At 34.6% G+C, this 20,137-nt stretch overlaps 1 protein-coding gene across 2 annotated transcripts in view; it reads left to right on the top strand.

Annotated features, from left to right (window-relative positions):
• Positions 1-3,403: 3,403 nt before the first annotated feature.
• LOC131143455 (serine/threonine-protein kinase CTR1) overlaps positions 3,404-20,137 on the top strand; it is a 39,294-nt gene continuing 22,560 nt past the window's right edge. The window contains exons 1-7 of one of the 2 annotated variants that reach the window (XR_009133497.1): positions 3,404-4,244; positions 7,913-8,214; positions 8,304-8,448; positions 8,855-8,958; positions 9,746-9,954; positions 11,937-12,341; positions 18,521-18,561. Coding sequence is in view for 1 of the 2 variants with exons in the window: in XM_058091756.1 (XP_057947739.1) it covers positions 3,669-4,244; positions 7,913-8,214; positions 8,304-8,448; positions 8,855-8,958; positions 9,746-9,954; positions 11,937-12,341; positions 18,521-18,561 (1,782 nt within the window). In the remaining variant the exon portion in view is untranslated. The remainder of the gene's footprint in view (positions 4,245-7,912; positions 8,215-8,303; positions 8,449-8,854; positions 8,959-9,745; positions 9,955-11,936; positions 12,342-18,520; positions 18,562-20,137) is intronic. The other variant, XM_058091756.1, reaches the window with a different exon arrangement.

Genomic DNA, 20,137 nt, shown 5'->3' with positions numbered 1-20,137 from the left:
TGACCTCAGTCATCTGAACTTGCGAGAAAACTTAAAAATTTAATTTTTAATAAGAGGACTTGCGAGATATTTTTTTATCCAACGTTTGAGATTGATTCTAAGGGTAATACACCTATATATTGAACATCTAAACCCTAGTACGTTAGCTAAGAACAAAGAGAAGAGAAGAGAACATTGCTTTTGAAAGAGATTTGAGAAACTTGAGCATATAACTATACAATTGCCTGCACTCTAGCTCATACTCATAAAGCTTGGGCAAATTAACTCAAAAAATCAAAGGGAATTCATTTACACATCTTGATTTCAACTTGTTATTGAGGTTTGGTTAATCCATTTAGTGTTTTTCAAGAGTTGCTCATATCATCATCTGTTATTGAATATCATTAGAGAGATTGATATTAAGTTTTCATATACATATAGAGAGTGATTTTTGACAAGTTCATTACTTGAATTACTTAAGAAAGTTTTTCTTTTGCCATTGATTAAAGAGTTATCATTCAAGTGTGTTCTTAGTTAAAGACTTGATAGTTTGGATACTTCAAAACTAATTGATTAGATATCTTTAGAAGTTTATAACTATATATTTATATATATATATATATATATATATATATATATATACTATTGAAGGATATTTTCTGAAAATCTTATATTAAGTTTTGATCTTTGGTAATCACATCATATATATATATATATATATATACACACACACACACACACACACACATTAAGTTGAATATTACAAAGATCATATTGAGATTAAAATCTTGAGAGAAGTATTGTTGTGACAAAGTGTGTTTCAAATCTTTGTAATCTTCAAAGCTTTTTTATGTATTCAAAGATTTAACCTAAGTTCTCCAAAGTATTGATTCATATAAATATTTTTGGGAGATTTTATAAAAAGGGATTTGTGTATTGAAGTATATTCATTCATTAACGATTGTATCATTTCATACATTCTGAACTTCAAGTTTCATCATATGATTATATATTAAGAATTTGAATTGTACTCACTAGTTTTGTTGGAAGCAACTTTGAGTGTTTTACAGATTTCATTGTAATCATGGTTCGGGTTGTGAACCGGGTTTGAGGAGAGAGTTGTATCTCTTGTAAGCAGCGAAGTAAGAGGAAGCTGTACCTCTTGTAAGCATCGGATTGTAAGGGAATTTCCATCCCAATTTAAGGAGTATGGATTATAGTGGAATCCTTGAGTGGGTTGCTCAAGGCGAGGACATAGGGCGGGTTGGCTGAACCTCGTAAAAACTATATTTGCATTCTCTCTTCCCTTATCTTTTTAATTTCCGCGACGCATTTCATTACTTACATTACATGTATGTTTGTTGAATAATCTCACACGAACTTGATAAGTAATTGGTTAAATTTAGACATAAGAACTAAGTGGTAAATAAGTTTCAAAGAATTTTTAAAATACCCAATTCACTCCCCCTTTTGGGATTACACATAAATCAACAGGGTTTCTACATGTAATGCTCGCAAAAATGTGTACTCAATCTAGCTTCAAGTTGCAATCAATATGCAAATGAAGAAGATGAGTATATTACTCTCCTTCAAATAGGAAATATGTTCACACACTAGATGTACAACTAAGATACTTTGGATTTGTCATAATCAAAACAGGATATGACTCATAAAGTCAACACACAATACCTAAATATGCTTAAACTATATCAATCATTCTTCACCCAACATTGTATTTAAAAACTTGTGCACATCCTCATAAACACACACTTCTATCTAAATTATTTCTAAAGTTTCAATTCATCATATATAATTGTAAAAAATCAATAAATTAATTAATCACTCACAAATCATTCATTGCTAGTTGCATATATACAATTTTAATAGACCCTTTTGCATGAATTGCAACATGTCGTCTTCATTGATGTTAAATCATTTGAAATGCATATGAATTTAAATTAATTTTCATTATATTTGCAACAGTGAGCCTAAACCATATCTATATATATATATATATATATATATATATATATATATATATATATATAGATACACACATAAAATCTACACACACATAATTTGGTACAACAATTCATGGCAATGGTAATGCTGCTAGTTACAGGGAAATATGTGTAGAAAAAAATTCTGCAAAGAAAAAAACATGTATTTGAGCATTATTTAGACTTGAATGTGACTTAGAGACAACGGAATATATTATACACATAAAAAGACAACAATTAACAATATAATAAAATTGTGGTAGGAAGCTTGTGCAAACGACCATGCTCTTGTCACACACCAGACACATATACATACTTCTTACTTTTGTAGACTCGTCCTTAGGATTGTCCCATTCATTCCATTATAAAATTTTCTTGTCAAGGGAGTGTGTGTGGGCCAAAGATAATGGACTTTGACATTTTGTATGGCTGTTTATCTTAGTTCCATTCAATTGATCTTGTTGCCTTTTAAAGTTCCTAATCTAACTAATTGGAGAACTCTTATTTATCTTAATTTGTTGAACTGAACCATAGAAAATAAATATAGATTATTGAATGTCATGCACCTCAATAAAAGCTTCTTCCAATTCCATGCCTTTGAGAGAGGGTTGATTTGAAAGTAAATTTTGTAGATTGAAATTGGCTGGGTGAGGATCTTCACTAAAAGTGGTAGGCGGAAGGTTTGATGCAAGATTGAGCTGCTGAACGACTGTGATCCATTGTTGCCATAGAAACTTAGATAAGGATGTTTCAAATTTCCTAAAATATGATTTTTCTATGAAATCGAATGTTGAAATCATTGAATATTGTTTTCTTTAAGCTGACTACAAGAGTTAATGAGCGGTAGAGGATGATAAAAAACAATTAGACGATTGGATTTACCTTGAAAAGTAATGGAATAAAAAATACGAAAAAGGAAGAAAGAAGATGAGCGATGACAACCTATTGCATAGCTTGTGCATGGGACAAGGGTGGTGATAATATTTTTACCCTTGTTTTCTTCACTTTCCTCTAATTGTTTTTGGGGAAATAAAGTTTTCCCTTTATTAACAAAAAAAAAATAAATATTTTTCTACCTTCCTTTTCCTTTCCTTGTGTAGTCAAACATTGCAAGTCTTTTTTTTTTCTTTCCTTGGCAATTCCTCATATACAAACAGACCGTATGGATCCAGTAGCAATGAATGTGGTCGCTTAAATATGCGCCGAACTCAATTTTTTTTTCCCTCATAAATGGATTATTTGGACGAACGAGATGAGCTGGCACCTCGACTAGCCTGTATACGTAGGCGGAGCAGGCGAAAAGGTCAGTGGCGTCTTAGCCATCACGGACTGTAAAGGCGCGTGGGATTGGAGGCCCCTTGTGATTATTAGGAGGAATGTATTCGGTCCGCGGATAAAGCCATTGCTCATCTCTACTGGCAAACACAGTTCAATGTAGAAATCAACGTGCCAGCGAAATTTCGGGTTTCGGCACACACCACCGAAAAAAAGAACTTAAAATAATAAATGCAGAATATTACGATTACGCCACCAAACAAGATCAAACCTTCCCAGTCCCAACTCCCCCCTCTTTTCCCTGACATGAGGCTAGAGAGAGAGAGACGCTTTGGACTGTCGAAGTTTCAATGAAAACCTGTAAGGATGGTGGCCAAAACTAGGGTTTTGTAAGGACTTACCTCGAGAGTCTCGATGGAAGTGCCCGGTAGGCGTTCTAACTACTCTCTGCTCAGCCAGTCTGCTGACGATCAGTTCGCCGGAGCTCCGGGGCCGTACTACGAGTCTCTGTCTGGCGAAAAGGGCAACAATAAAGGCAAGGGGGAGAGGGGGTTCGACTTCGACGGTGGGGATCACCGGATGCGGATCGGGAGCGCGTTTCCGCAGTCGATCGGGTTGCAGGGGCAGTCAAGTGGGAGTAGTTTTGGGGAGAGCACGTTGTCGGGAGAGTATTCCTTGCCGACGGTATCGAACGACATCGATGCGTTCGGGTATTTGCACGAAGATTTGTTCAAGGCTGGTGTGGGTGCTGGTGGAGGGGAATTGAGGGCTAAGGGCGTGGAGGTGGCGCCCGGTGGGTCGTCTTCTTCGAAGAGTTGGGCGCAGCAGACGGAGGAGAGCTATCAGTTGCAGCTCGCGTTGGCGCTTCGTCTATCATCAGAGGCTACATGTGCCGATGATCCTAATTTCTTGGATCCAGTGCCAGATGAATTGGCGATGCGGTCTTCCGCAATTTCTGGTTCTGCTGAGGCTATGTCACATCGATTTTGGGTAGGTTTTATTATGCCGGCGATATATTTATTATTGCTTTTGGTTCCTACTTTGTAATTTATAATTACGGGCAGTTGGGACTGGTTTTACCAAATATGTATACTGGTGTTGTCGACTGTGAATTCAAAACCTGGAATTTTTTTTAGTTATTAGAGCGACTGAAGTGGATTTGGGTAGAACTGGATGGTGAGTGACTCAATGTGGATGTTTTACACTATATAATTTTTAGTGGGCTGAATGAGCCATTATCTTAATCCTCACTTTAGTTTTTGGAAAGCATTTAGGAGAAGGGTGGTGGGTCGGGGTACATTTAGAATTTTTTCTGCGATAAAATATGCTATTTTTGATAAAAGAATAACAATGTTAAGTAAGAAAGAGAATACAGGAGGGTGAAGCATCCTTGAAAAGGGAAAAAAATAGAATCATATAACAGCAAATATGACGTCAAAAGAGCTCTCCAATTCGGCTGCACGTTAGAGAAATATAACAGCGCAAGATCTTAAAGAAGCAAGAAGAACTATCTCTCTTGCAAAGCAGCTAAGTGAAGCAATGCTTTAAAAAATTCATGTGTTTTTTCCCTATCATATACACCATATAACGGCAAAACTAGCACTGTGCCACAAACTTCTTGCCTTCTCCCACACCCGTTCTCCTATGCAGTGCTTGAGTCCTTCTCTTGAAAAACCCTAAACAAATCTACAAAAGGCATCCATGGTATGACAAAATGTTCCTAAAAAAGATTAAAAAAATTTCTTCAAATACTCCAAGCTGCAGAACTGAGCAAAAAGAGATGAGAATGTGTCTCAACACTGCTAAAACATAAACAACATACATCAGGGGATACACCAAACAACAGCAAAATACCATGCCAAAAACTTTTAGCCTCCTTCCTCCCAAAAACCCTAGACACAAAGAAAGGCTCTAAAGCATCAGAACAAACTCAATGTTCATAAAAAAGATTAAACAACTTACTCCAGATATTCAAAAGCAACAAAGCAAAATAAAAACAGATGAGAATGATTCTTACCACTGCTAAAACACAAAACACATACATTGGAGGGGAAAAGCCTTGTTAGATCTCCTAGTCTGCAAGCTATGTAGCACCAACTACTTCTATAAGGGTGTTGTTTGTCACCAACATTTTTGACACTCCTCAAATATGTATCCAAAACTTCATAAACACATCCATAATTTTTGAATGTATTTTTTCAATCACTTCTTGGACACACTAATACTTCTTTGACATATAATGGCACATTGTAGTATGGCATTGTTGTATGTTATAATTTTAAAAAATCATAATTATAAAAAGAATAACTCCTAAAATATTAAATTTTACAAAAATTACAATATTCTTGTGGACATTTAGAATAAAGTAAATGATATATAAGATCTTTTATGGAGTATAAAAGAAAGAGTAAGATGCACTTGTCTTTATCTTGGATTTCTTTTAATATAAGATTGTTGTATAACTATTAAAAACATGCTATATGGCATTGTAATATGTTTACAATAATTAATACGTTGCTATTATGTTGCAGTGTCCAATATTTAGAAATTTGTCATGTCTGTTGGGGTGGGTGCATTCAAGATGAGTTGAATCAACATAGTGTGATACTTGAAATCAACTCAAAAAATTTTGAGCTTAAAGTTCAACTCTACGTTGATTGATCTGAAAATTATCCAACTTGAGCTTAACATTGCTGTGCATTCTTAAATACAAGCTCATTGTAATTAAGCCTGAGTTACTTATAAAATAAGATTAACAATATTGTTAAATATATATTATGTATATATACTATGAAGTATATGTATTAAAATATTTATTATGACTTGAACTCTACTCGTCAACCTACTTGAGTGGCTTGAGCTCAGTTCAAATTCAAATAGAATCAAACCAACTTGTGTTATGGAGCAATTTGAGTTGCTTGCAACCCAGCTTGATTCCCTTACAAGACCTTTGGGCTTAGTTTTGACCACTTGTCACTTTTGGAAAGAAACTGATGAAAAGGGAGCTGATTAAGGTAGTTGTAAAAATTGTTTGGGCCCCTTGTGAGAAAGGAGCTGAAAGGAAAAGTTGATGTCAAGTGTTTGGTAAAAAAGTTGCAGGTGACTAAATATGTTTAAAATGACCAAAATGGATATTTCTTTAGAGAAAATTTAATTAATGCTTGGATAGTTTTGTAATATTTAAAAAAAGTACTCAGGACACCCATGGAATTGAATAATTTGTTGGAAAAGCTAGCTTTTTAGTTTCAAAAGTTAACTTTTTAAAATCTGAAAAAGTTGATTACCAAATGCTTTATACTATACTTTTATTTTTAAAAGGAGTTCAACCAGGGGGGAGGGGGGACTTACCGTTAGTGTTTTTGTGTTTGCGTTATGTCATATTTGTGCCCTATCTTTGTGCTTCATGGCTTGCAACATCTTGTTGCTTAAATTTTTGTTGGTAAGTGTACTTTAGCTGGAAGTCTTGGAATTTGTAAATTCTTGCTTGTTAAGGCTTAGTTTGCTCCCTATAGCTTTTGAAGATGATGTTTTAAAAAAATAACTGATGGAAAGAGATGATCGAGACTGTTGTAGAATTTGTTTGCCCTATGAAAAAGGAGCTTTTAGTAAGGGAAAAAAACTGATGATGAGTGTTTAATTAAAAAATCTTAGCATGCCTGAAAATTTTTAAATGACTAAAATGGATATGTATTTCTAGGGAATGTAATTGATTTGTTGATAATTTTATAATATTTGAAAATAAAAAAAGCTAGGGAAGTGGAATAAAATAATTTGTTGGAAGAAGTTTTCTTTTAGCTTTTAAAAGCTCCAAATCCATAACTTCTGAAAGTTCCCCAGAAAAGCTAATAGCTTATTTCTTAAAAGCTGAAAAATGCTGTTTACCAAGAGCTTTATAGTCCCCCCCCTTTACCTTTCAAAAAGAGAGGTTGAGCAGAAGGAGGGGGAGGGGGAGGGGGGAGGGGGGTGGGGTGTGAATTTACCCTAAACGGGATTGTAGTAACTTTGCCCATCACCTTTCTTGGTTAGCTCTTGCACCGAAGCAGGCTCTTGAACACACTATCACTCAACATGATCTGAGCTTTATTATGTTAAAATTTGGTTTATTGAATGGGCCTAAAAATTATTTTCAATTTAGTTGCTGAACGAATATGAGTGAGCTCTCTTACTGAGCTGAACTTTGAGCCGTTCATAGAAAACTTGGTTGATTTGCGACTTGGCATGAACACAGTTGTTATGTCTGGGCTGGTAGCTGATGATGCTATTGAGTGTTCTCAGTTTTGATGTAATGTTTGTCTAAATTCCTGATAATCAGTGTCCATTTGTACAGTATGTCTTTTGGTTGCAGAAATTCAAAGATTCATATTTTACCTAATTCTTGTGGGGTTTCTAAGAAAAACCATGGAAAAGAGAAGGATAGAAATTTGAAATTCAATAATTTCTGTTTGGTTTTGCCTTCTGTGATACCTCTGCCAAGATTGTAAAATAATTTTTTCAGTTGACTATTTTGTTTTGTTTTCCTTTCCTTTCCTTCTAGTTTCTGAGTAATTAAATTGAACCAGTGTAAAATGGCCAAGATGCAAGGTCACTTCCTGTTCATTAAATTGTGGTATATGTATGTTTTGGGTTGACATTCTAAACTTATAAATTTAATGTGCCAGGTGAATGGCTGCCTATCATATTATGATAAAGTTCCTGATGGGTTTTACTTAATACATGGGATGGATCCCTATGTCTGGACTGTATGCACCGATCTACAAGAAAATGGTCGTATTCCATCAATTGAATCACTAAGGTCCATTGAACATAGTGTTAATTCTTCAGTTGAAGTCATTTTGATTGATCGGCGTAGTGATCCCAGCTTAAAGGAATTACAAAATAGGGTCCTTAGCATTTCTTGTAGTTGCATTACTACAAAAGATGTTGTTGATCAGCTTGCTAAGCTTGTCTGCAATCGCTTGGGGTGGGTTGTCTGCACCTTCTACTTACTAATTCCTGTAACTTACCTTTCTCGTATGCCTCTATAACCAAGTTTTTTGTTGTGACCACAAGGGGTGCAGCTTCCACTGGAGAGGATGACTTTGTTCCCATATGGGGTGAGTGCATTGATGATCTTAAGGATTGCTTAGGATCTGTTGTACTTCCAATTGGTAGTCTGTCTGTTGGCCTTTGCACGCATCGAGCTTTACTATTCAAAGTAAGTTTTTCTGATCAATTTACATTATTGTACTTTTTGAATCCATTCTTTAGTTGGAGGAATGAGATTGAGCCTTGACCTTGTGGTAAAAGGGTATTACATCCAAACCTGGAGGTTGCAGTTTCAATTCAGGGAAACGGCCTCTCCAGATGTGGAGGTAGGGTGTTTGTCATGCCCTCTCCAGATTCCTGATATGACATGGGAGCCTTATGTACTAGGTGTTACATTTTTATTCTACTTAGAGCTACCTCCCTTTATTATTTCTTTTAATTTTTTGATCTCATTATTTCGTTTGAATCTACAAGGTTAATTTTTTCAATAGAATTTGAGTATTGTTGATGTGTTTCTTTTCGTTTAAAATGCTCAATTGGACAAGAGTGTTCTCACTTCAATATTGTTCTTGCAGGTGTTGGCTGACACAATTGATTTACCTTGTCGAATTGCCAAGGGATGCAAATATTGTGCAAGAGATGATGCTTCCTCTTGCCTTGTTAGGTTTGGGTTTGACAGGTGTGCTTTATCAATCTTTATTATGTATGTTAATTTTGCTAATTATAGATGTTTTGATCAATTAACATGATCTGTTGACAATCTGTTGAGTTTGTTAATTACAAATGTCTATACTCAGCAAGTTTTAATGGGATATAAACTTGAAACTGATGCAACTTGCATTTAGAACAATATTATTTATGTTTTTTTTTTCCAAGTTGCAAAATTTTTCCTGGAAATATTGTGCTGCTTAATTCTTAAATGTGAAAATTATCAATTGCTTGGGTCATTGCACACTACTAAACTACCAATTGCTTAGCCGCTTAGGTCATAAGCCAGTATAGATCGAATGAACTTGGGGTGATCAAGTAATTCATCATCATAGTATTTCGTGAGTATGATGATGGCCTCAGTTTGGTTCTTGGAGTATTAACCTATTTAGTTTATATTTTCTAGTTTTTGCAGGAGAATAAATGAAGTATCAAGTATAAGTGGAGCCATGACTTGGATGTTTTTCATCATGCTGTTGTAATTCAATGATGCATTACTAGTTGATGTTATTATTTTTTTTTTGTGGAGTATTGAATCATATTATGTAAAGTAGTTCTGGCCTAGTTCCAGATGACTGTTGTGGCACCAAAATAGGGAAAGGTCTTTGTTTTTTTGTCCTTTTCTCCACTTGGTCTGCTTTGTTGAACAGATGGATTTATATTCTACTGGACAATATTCTAGATAGATGTGCCTCAATGGTTCAGCTGTTGCATTTGGCTTAAACATCTCATGAAGTGCGCTTGGTTATCATCTTCAGGGAGTATCTAGTTGATCTGGTTGGGAGGCCTGGATGCTTATGTGGGCCTGATTCCTTGCTCAATGGCCCATCTTCCATCTCTATTTCTTCTCCATTGCGCTTTCCAAGATTCAAACGGGTTGAACCTACAATTGATTTCAGTTCACTGGCCAAACAATATTTCTCTGATAGTCAGTCACTTAATCTTGTATTTGATGATGCTTCAGCAGGTGATCTCTTTAATTCTTCTAGGATTCTTGCCACATTGAATTTAATATTCTGATAATATGTTTTTAGATTTTGACAGTTTTATTTAATATGCAAGCTCTTTCATTCTTTCGCTTCTTTTCTTTGATATGTCTCTTAACAATATTAAGGACATCACTTGTACTTTTTCCTTGTTTCTGCTTTTGATGAATGATTTCTACCAAGTTAAACATTTGTTAAATAATATTTTTAATTGAGCATTTATCTGCAAGTTCTTCATTTTGCTGCTTGGTTGAAGTTGTTTGAGATTGTCAAGTTGTTCCTACTATGCCATTTCAAAATTTGAGTTTTCTCTAATTGGAAAAATTTGATGGAGTACCGCCTATGGATATTTCAGAGCAGTCGTACTCTATTCAAAGATTTAGAAATTAGATATTTATCTTTGAGAAAATTTGATATTTTATGAAGTTTAGTTAATTTAGAGTTGTTTTGGATATTTTAGCTCATTTGGGGTTTTATTTTAATATTTATTAACTTTGGGGTTACTTTATAACTTCGGTTTTTTTTTTTGGGTTATTTGTAATTTTCGATTGCTAATCTTTAAGTTTCTTGGTTGGCTACAATATAGGCTTATGGATTTAAGGAATTGTATTTAGTTTATTAAATGAGTCTTCTGTTTATTCTCACTTTCTGTCATGACGGTTTCTCCTACTTTTCTCAGGATAGTTTCTCTTTCTCATGACTTCTCTTTCTTCCTTTTTTTCTCTCTTTCTTTTATGATAGTTTTTTTCCTTTGCCCCTGGCAGCAGTCCCTTGAAAACCCCACTTAGTTCTATTTTGTAATTTAGCTTTTGTGTGATGTTTGTGAATATAATGAGTTGGCAGTTGGCACTAATATATATGGTACATTAATCAGATTTTTTTCCTAGTCTTCCTTGGAGTCCTTTTATCAATTCAATATGATACTCTAAATTTACTGGGAAAAGAATTTTTTTGAGTTATTGCTGAACTGCTTGTGATTGTAATGACAAATTGGAGTAGTTTTGGAATCTCTCTCACACTTGCATGTGTGCACGCATCTGCATGCGCACTCATGAAGTCCTTTTACATGATAGGCTCTTATACAATAGTAACTTTTTTTTTTTTTTTTAAAGATACCTTGTATCACTGCTAATTTTTTCTTCTGACACAGTTTTACATTGGTGGCATCCCTTGGTGCCCTTCAATGAATTAATTCTTTTCCGATCCAAAAGAAAAAACCTTTTGGTACGTGGAGATTAATATTGAGCATTTTGCTTTGCCACACAGTGTTTTTCTGACTTTCTTGCTTGAAGTATATCTTTTGATGACTCCTCAAGTCTGTTGTTCTTATCTTATGCAAATAATTCTGAGTTAAGGACTGGGAAGATGTCATAACTGACAACTATGCCCCGACCAAAAAAAAGAAAAAGAGTGCAGGGTCATTGAATAATTGTGGTTCTGCTTCTTCCTCTTTCTTTTAACAAACTATATCCATTGCATATTTTCTTTATATCTAGACTATTATAACACATTCATGTCAAATGAGTGTTGACGATTTTTGAACCTATCAATTACTGAAGCAGTGGGATTAATGAAGGGGTATTTAACAATCTCTATTTAGTTCTGAATTTGTTCCACTGAGGTACAAATATGAGATTTTCTTCATTTTATTTTATTTTGGAGAAAATAACTTCACATATGCTATTTTCCTTTTTCTGGAGCAACAGAGTTAAAGAAGGAAGGTTCTAGTTTAATTCTCTACCCATTCCAGTTGCTTTGAATTACGGAAGATTTCATTTTATTTTATTCTTTGGTGATAATGAATTCATGTATGTTATATTTCAATGCACTAAAATTTGATGCTGTTGTATTAGTTCTTAAAATAACTAGGTTGTAGTTATGTTTTCAAGATCATTGTCAGATTGTATGGTATTGATCTAGTCTAATGGAATGAATTTTGAGTGGTTTGATTTTTCTGTTACAGGCAATATTGGTGTTGAAGAAGTTGCTGGAGACTGTAGGAAATCTGCAGTTAGAAATGACAATGTGTCCATCTCAATCAACAGTGATGGAGTTCCTCATTTACATCAACCCCAAAAAGTTGTATGGCCAAGTTCCAGTGATGGAGATTCCCAACTGTTTCAATCATGTAATCCTTCTCAGAATATTTTAAGCTCAACAAACATGGTCAATGATCAAATCCCTATAAAGCACATCCCCCATGGTCGCAGAGGTGCTCAACCACTTTTGGCCTTATCTGATCCAAGGGTTGCAAGGATTGGTATGGTTAAAAATTTTCCAAGTAAATCAAGCAGAGAATTTTCCCTCGATGTGGAGGACTTGGACATTCCATGGAGTGATCTTGTCTTAAAGGAGAAAATTGGATCAGGTAGCTTGTTCCTATTTCCTTGAGGATCATTTTCGTGTGCAAACATGATGGTTGTTAATAGTTGTAGGAGTCATACACCTGATGTTGATGCAAATTACGTATGGAAGTAAAAAGAGACCAGAAAGTAAATGGAAAGATTGAGTGAACACCCATGTCTCAGTCTTTAGGAATAAAGGAGAGGAAAATTTCCGCTGTAGCAGGCTGAAAACGTTAAATCATCCAAAAACCTACTGAATACAACTAGGGAAAACCCGTTTAAAAGGTTCTAAGGTTGCCCTGGCAAAGAAACCAGCTTAACCTTTCATTTAGGTTCCAGAAGAAAACAAATAAAATGACCAAACACCCTTAAATGGTCACTTGATTTACTTAAAGGTCATACCGGACTTCTAAAATAAATTCCTAGTGACTGAAAAAACCTCAAACCGACCTAAGTACCTGGAAACTAAAAGAGAATAAGTAAACAGAAAAAATAAAGCCAAATGAGGGAAGATTGCATAGTTGGATTAGCTCCACATCAGTCTCTCTGGGCAACAGCTGTCTTCTTGTCACATTGAAACTGTCTTCAAAAGAGGAATTACCATAGTAAGTATCCAGGTGACGCATGTTGAAAACATCAAAGGTCTCGATGTGACTTGGAATTCAATTTGTATGCGTTGTCATTGATCCTTTCTTTCATCTCACGAAGACCGTTTTTTCCATGCACTTAGCTTGTTATATTTACCCCCTGGATACCTATCTTTTGTCAAAATAGTCCATACATAGTCACCAACTTCAAAATCGCACTCCTGCTTTGTAAACATGCTTCCTGTACTCTTTTGACTGCTATAAATTTGCTTTCTAACTTCTTCTATCTGCTTGATGCGAGTTAGCCATCTTGTCAACTTTGTTGGATGCTGCTTATAGATGATCTCCAACGGGCTTGTTTTATTGTCCTATTTTTTGATCTGTTAGTAGTAAATTCTGTTAGGAATTATTGTAGATAAAAACTTAAAAGATAGTGTTGTTGATGTAACAGAGTAGGGGATAGAATTATAAAAATCAAGATGGTATTAGGCCAAGAGATAATAAATATCATTAATGCTTATGCTCCTCAAGTAATCTTAGCAGAAAATCTTAAGAGACAATTTTGGGAAGATATGGAAAGTATTATAGATGGCATGTCAGAGATTGAAAAAATATTCATAGGAGGAGATTTGGATGGACACGTTGGAAGGGATAATAAAGGTTTTGAGAGGATACATAGAGGATATGAATATGGAGACAAAAATGAGCCTGAGGAGATGATCTTAGACTTTGCTATGCCATATGATTTTATTATAATGAATAATTGCTTTAAGAAGATAGAAGAACACTTAATAACCTTTAAAAGTGGAAAAAATAGAAGTCAAATTGATTTTTTTTTTTTAAACTAGGAGGGTAGATCATTTATCATGCAAGGAATGTAAAGTTATTCCAGGTGAAAGCCTAATCACACAACATAGAGTTTTAGTGTTAGATATATGTATTAACAAATGGAAGAAAAAGGATAAAATAAACCAATGTAAGAGAACTAGGTGGTGGAACCTAAAGGGAGAAAATATAATAAAATTTAAAGATAAAATGATCAAAATGGGGATTGGACTATAGAGGATGAGATAAATACAAATACTCTTTGGAGTAGGTTAGCTAACTTTATTCAAAAGATCTCAAAAGAGATTTTAGGTGAATTAAGGGGAAGATTTTCGAATAGCAAAGAAAGTTGGTGGTGGGATAAAGATGTCCAATAAGCCGTAAAGACAAAAAGAATTTGGTATAAAACATGGGAAAATGTAGAAACATGGATAACTTTGAAAAGTATAAAGAGGCGAGAAAAGATGCAAAAAAAACCATTAGTGAAGCTAAACACGAATTATTTAATAGTTTGTATGATAGATTAGATTTAAAAGAAAGGGAAAAAGGTATATTTAAACTTGCTAAAGCTACAGAAAGGAAGAGTAAGGACTTAGGAAATGTAAAATGTATAAAAAGTGAGGTTGATATTGTCTTGGTTAAGGATGAAGACATAAAAGAAAGATGGCGAAGTTACTTTAGTAAGTTGTTTAATGAAAACTAAATAGAAGGCTTAACTTAGAATTGATAAATGAGGAAAAGACTAAAAATAATAGATTTATTCGCAAAATTAGAGTTAACGAAGTTAAGTTTGCATTAAAAAAGATAAAAAAATGGAAAAACTATAGGACCTGATAACATCCCAATTGAAGTTTGGAAATGCTTAGGTGATAACGGAGTTATATGGTTAACTAATTTGTTTAACACAATTATCAAAACTAAGAAAAGGACAGATGAATGGAGGAAAAACACTTTAATACCTATAATACAAAAATAAAGGAGATATTCAAAATTGTAATAACTATCGTGGAATTAAACTTATGATTCATACGATAAAACAGTGGGAGAGGGTAGATGAACAAAGATTAAGGCTAGAAACGAAGGTCTCAGAAAATCAACTTGGTTTTATGCCTAAGAGATCCCCCACAGAAACTATATATCTTTTAAGAAGATTAATGGAAAAGTTTAGGGAAAAGAAGAGGGACTTGCATATGGTATTTATTGACTTAAAGAAAGCATATGATAGGGTACCTAGGGAAGTTCTATGGTGGATTTTAGAAAAAAAAAAGGGTATATATAGTTGTTATACTGATGTCATTAAGGTTTTGTACAATGGAGTACTAACTAGTGTAAGGACTATAGATGGAGAAACTAGAGAATTTTCAATCACCATACACAAATTAAGGATTTACTTTGAGCCCTTATCTTTTTGCTTTAGTGATGGACCAACTAACTAAGAGCATTCAAAATGAGGTTCCATGGTGTATGTTGTTTGTAGATGATATTGTATTGATTGATGAAACTAGGGGTGGAGTAGAGGCGCTAAGTTAGAAGTATGGAAAGAAGCTTTGGAATCTAGACAAAATATATGAAATGTAATTTTAGTAATGGAAGGAGGAATATTAGAGTTAAAAGTTAAAAACTTGATGATGATGAAATAAATAGTACTTGTAGATTTCGATACCTTGGATCTATTACGCAAGCTGAAGGAGAAATTGAAGATGATGTAATGCATAGAGTTAAAGTAGGTTTGGTAAAATGGAGAAGTGCTTCAAGTGTGTTTTGTAATGGTAGAATACCCTTAAAATTAAAGGGGTAGTTTTATAGGAAAACTATAAGACTAGCTATGCTATATGGATTAGAATGTTGGGCAACGAAAAAACAGAATATCCAAAAAGGAAAAGTTGCCGAGATGAGATAGGTGTAGCTCCTATAGAAGGTAAAATAAGGGAGGGATGACTCAGATGGCTTGGACACTTGCAATGTAGGCCACATAATGCGTCAGTAAGGAAGAGTGAGTGAGTTACTATGGGGGACAGTAGAGGGGGTAAGGGTAGACCTAAAACAACTTGGAATGAGATAGTAAGGATTTAATATCATTGAATTTGTCACAAGAAATGGTCCATGACCTCATAAATTGGTGGAAAATGATTCATAGAGCCGATCGCACCTAGTGAGACTTAAGGTTTGGTTTTGTTGTTGTTGTTTAGTAGTAAATTCTGCTTGAGGAAGAACTTGTTCACATTAGTTAATATTGAGGCTGACTAAGCTTTGAATCAAATTTCCAAGGCTTCTATTGGTAATTTTAGTTTGTTCATCAGAGTGTGGATGCCAAAACTAAAGTTCAGGTCAAATCCGAATTTCCTCCACAAAGTCCTCATAAAATGGCTAATAAACACTGTGTCTTTATAGGTATATATGGATTTTGGTACACAAAACAAGCAGACAATTCAAGAAACTGTTGATATTGAAGCATCCATAGGCTTCGAACAAGGTATAAAATGTGCACTCTAGAAAACTATTTCCACAACAACTAGAATAGAATCTAAATCTCATTTAATTTTGTGGTAGCCCTATGACAGACATGCAGCACCTTGAATAGGTAAAAGAGTGTATAACCTAGCATTCACCCTTTTGTTGATGAGTGTGGCAGTGGTCAAACCTGAGTAGCATCACTTCTTAATTTCATCCAAAACTAGCTTCCTTTAATCAAAGAAGAAGTCTCATCTCTTCCAAAATGACCATCATAATGTTGAAATCTGGCTAGTTTCACCCTTAGAGAGTAAATGACTTCCAGATGAAACTTCCATCTATATCATTCTAAACGATAGTCTAGATACATGTCCTTGATGCCGTCAAACTCCACAGCTTTAACCTTCATAGCTGATAATAGAAGAGATCATCGTCTTAAAGCACCAACTGGCTTATATTGTGCAGTTGATTGCTTCTGTGCAGTAAAGAAGAAACTCTGCAAAAAAAATTGCCCACATTTCCTTGATGAAGATTCACATTTCTTGCCCACATTTCCCACACAATGGCATAAAATTCCACATCATAACAGTGGTATGGTTCAGCCTCAATCCTCTTATCTTCTCACCGGTGGAGGCTACTGGTGTCCTTCTTGAAGTACCACTTCAATTCCAGTCGTCAAAGCATCACAATGCAACTCAAAATACCTCATCAAAATCTGGAAGAGGAAGTACAGTCTCTGATGGTTGATTAGTCCACATAAATGATCCTTGCTTCCTGCAATCAGTTGTTGGGGTTGCTGTATGATTGAATGCCATTATCTACACAATAAAGCTAATACATGAAAAACCTGGTGAATGCTAGTCTGGGTTGGCCAATATATATATTTTTTAGAGCAAAAGAAGAGATTTCGGTAATAAATTAAGAATTTACGTAAAAGAGAGCAAGATATCTCCCTATAAAAATCTGGGACAAACCTGAAAGAGAACATTAAAAACAGAATTTGAAAGAAAAAGTTAACAAACAAAACCACATCTCCTAATATCAAACCATCAGATTACGCCAATCTCGCTGGACATCCTAAAAGCTCACTCCATTGGAATACCCATAACCAACACACCACAAGGATGACATGTAGTGAATCTTTTCCCAAACCAGCGGACTATCCAACTTCTTCCCTGAAAAGAGTAATGCATTTCTTTCCAACCATAACCCCCACAACACTGCCAAAAAACCACATTTCCATAAAGCAGACTAGACCTTTCTCCTTCCAAAACCAACAAATGAAATAGCCAAAAATTCCTCCACCAATACTGGACAAACCAGCTTTCTCTCAACTCACCAAATAACTTGTTCCATACTCTCCAAGAAAAATCACAATGCAGGAAGAGATGAGATGCTATATCTGGATTTTTATAGCACAGCACACAAACATCTGGAGGAAGAAGTGCCTTAAATGGTCTCTTAATCCACAACAAATTGTTGTTATTGATTCTACCAAGCACGATCAACCAGATAAAAGCCTTAATTTTTAGGGGTTGGTCAACCAGCAACAGTTGTATTGGAGAATCTACTTGAATTCCTTGCGAAGAGACTTCATATCCCAAGAACAAACTTCAAGGTGTCATAAAGCTGCACATTTCCAAATTAATAAATAACATTGTATCCTATTGAGTACAGACAAAACAATCTGCATCTTGGTGCAGCACCAGAGTTTGATTGTACAAAGCGCATCATAGTAAACCACTAAAAACTTCCCAAATCCCAATGAAGGGATCTTAACACATGGTTAATCTCGCACATGTGATCTTGATTGGCATGTTTTGAAATCAGCCTTTCATTTTAAGTTTGGCTTTATTTTTCTGTTTAGTGATTCTTTTTTATTTGTCAGTCATTGAGGTCCTCTTTTTAGGGATATTTTGATCATTAGACATTTCTTCTGAACCTCGTGGCTCATAATTCATGTGACTATTAAGGGCCCCTTGTTCATTTTATATCTTGTTTTCTGCTGGACTGATTTGCAGCCCTTAGATTAATTCTAAATGAAGGGCGAAGATGGTTTCTTAGCTAGGGCAACCCTGAAACTTCTTGAAAGGGTTGTTTCTAGTTGCATTCAAATACTTTTTGGTTGTTTTAGTGTTATTTTCAGCTTGCTACAAGCCTACAACAGACTCGTTCATCTCCTTTTCTCCTAAGGATTGGTGTTGGTGTTCTTCTCTTAATCTTTCATTTCTATTTCCTGTATTTTCACTTTGAAATGCAATTTGCATCAGATCTTTACATAGCAATGTGCAATAATTATCTAGGATACTATGATGAAGAGAATGACAATTGGTTTTCAGGTTCTTTTGGAACTGTCCATCGTGCTGACTGGCATGGCTCAGTAAGTAATTTATTCATCTTTATGTTATTACCATTTTTAATCTATTGATAGCTGACCCCAGCTAGTGGGACTTATTGACTTAAAGTGTTGGCTGTTGTTGTTGATCCATAATTGACAAAGTAGATGAATGATATCATTAAAAAATGAAAATGATGGTGATATTGCAACATTAGATCCATTATGATGTTCGTAATGTTGATGTGTGTTATATCATTGGATTTTCAAATTCTTGCTTGTGTGGGAATTAGTCATAGTTCATAAAAAATGGTGATAGTTAGTGTAATACTGAAGGTAACAAATCATTGTGGATATTATGCAGGGGTGGCTGTGGTGGTTCCATGTCCATGAATTCCCTTTTTTTTTTTCCAGTTGGCAAACATGTGAATTTCACATGTTTTGAACCCAAAACCTTATCTAATAATGTTTTAAACAACCAGATCTGTTAATTTGTCTAATTGATGAATTAATTAAAAATTTTCAATTGAAAAATGTTAATTAATTTTTTAATTAGACTATATTAAAAATGTTAATTACAATAACAATAAACCAGCCTTAAGCCCCGCTAGGTGGGGTTTGGTCACATGAATCCTTTTCTGCCAATTTACACTATCTTGGGCAATTTTCTCCAACAAGTTGAGGGCAGTTAAATTCTTTTTTACCATCTCTTTCGCAGTAATTTTATGTCTACTCCTAGTCCTTCTATTGCCACTTAAGGCACTAACAGTAACTAGTTCACTCTTTCTAGTGCACTATTTGTCCTCCAACCTCTCTCTTATCTTCTATGGGTGCTACGCCTAATTAGAGTTAACGAAGTTAAGTTCGCACTAAAAAAGATGAAAAATGGGAAAGTTATGGGACCAGATAACATCCCAATTGAAGTTTGGAAATGCTTGGGTGATTACGGAATTATATGGTTAACTAATTTATTTAATACAATTGTAAAAATTAAGAAAATTTTAGATGAATGGAGGAAAAGCACTTTAATGCCTATATACAAAAATAAAGGAGATATTCAAAATTGTAATAATTATCGTGGAATTAAACTTATGAGTCATACGATGAAACTATGGGAAATGGTAGTTGAACAAAGATTAAGGTTAGAAACGAAGATCTCAAAAAATCAATTTGGTTTTATGCTTGGGAGATCTACCATAGAAGCTATTTATCTTTTAAGAAGATTAATGGAAAAGTTTAGCGAAAAGAAGAGAGATTTGCATATGATATTTATATTGACCTTGAGAAAGCATATGATAGGATACTTAGGGAAGTTCTGTGGTGGGTTTTAGAAAAAAAGAGTATATGTTGTAGGTATACTGATGTCATTAAGGATATGTACGATGGAGTAATGATTGGTGTAAGGACTATAGATAGAGAAACTAGAGAATTTCCAATTATCATAGGTGTACATCAAGGATCTGTTTTGAGTCCTATCCTTTTGCTTTAGTGATGGACCAATTGACTAAGAGTATTCAAAAGGAGGTTCCATGGTGTATGTTGTTTGCATATGATATCGTATTAATTGACGAAACTAGGAAGGAAGTAGAGGCTGAGTTAGAATTATGGAGAGAAACTTTGG

The sequence above is a fragment of the Malania oleifera genome, chromosome 11, assembly GCF_029873635.1.
Source record: "Malania oleifera isolate guangnan ecotype guangnan chromosome 11, ASM2987363v1, whole genome shotgun sequence".
Lineage (NCBI taxonomy): Eukaryota > Viridiplantae > Streptophyta > Magnoliopsida > Santalales > Ximeniaceae > Malania > Malania oleifera.
This window is presented reverse-complemented; position numbering and strand designations above follow the sequence as displayed.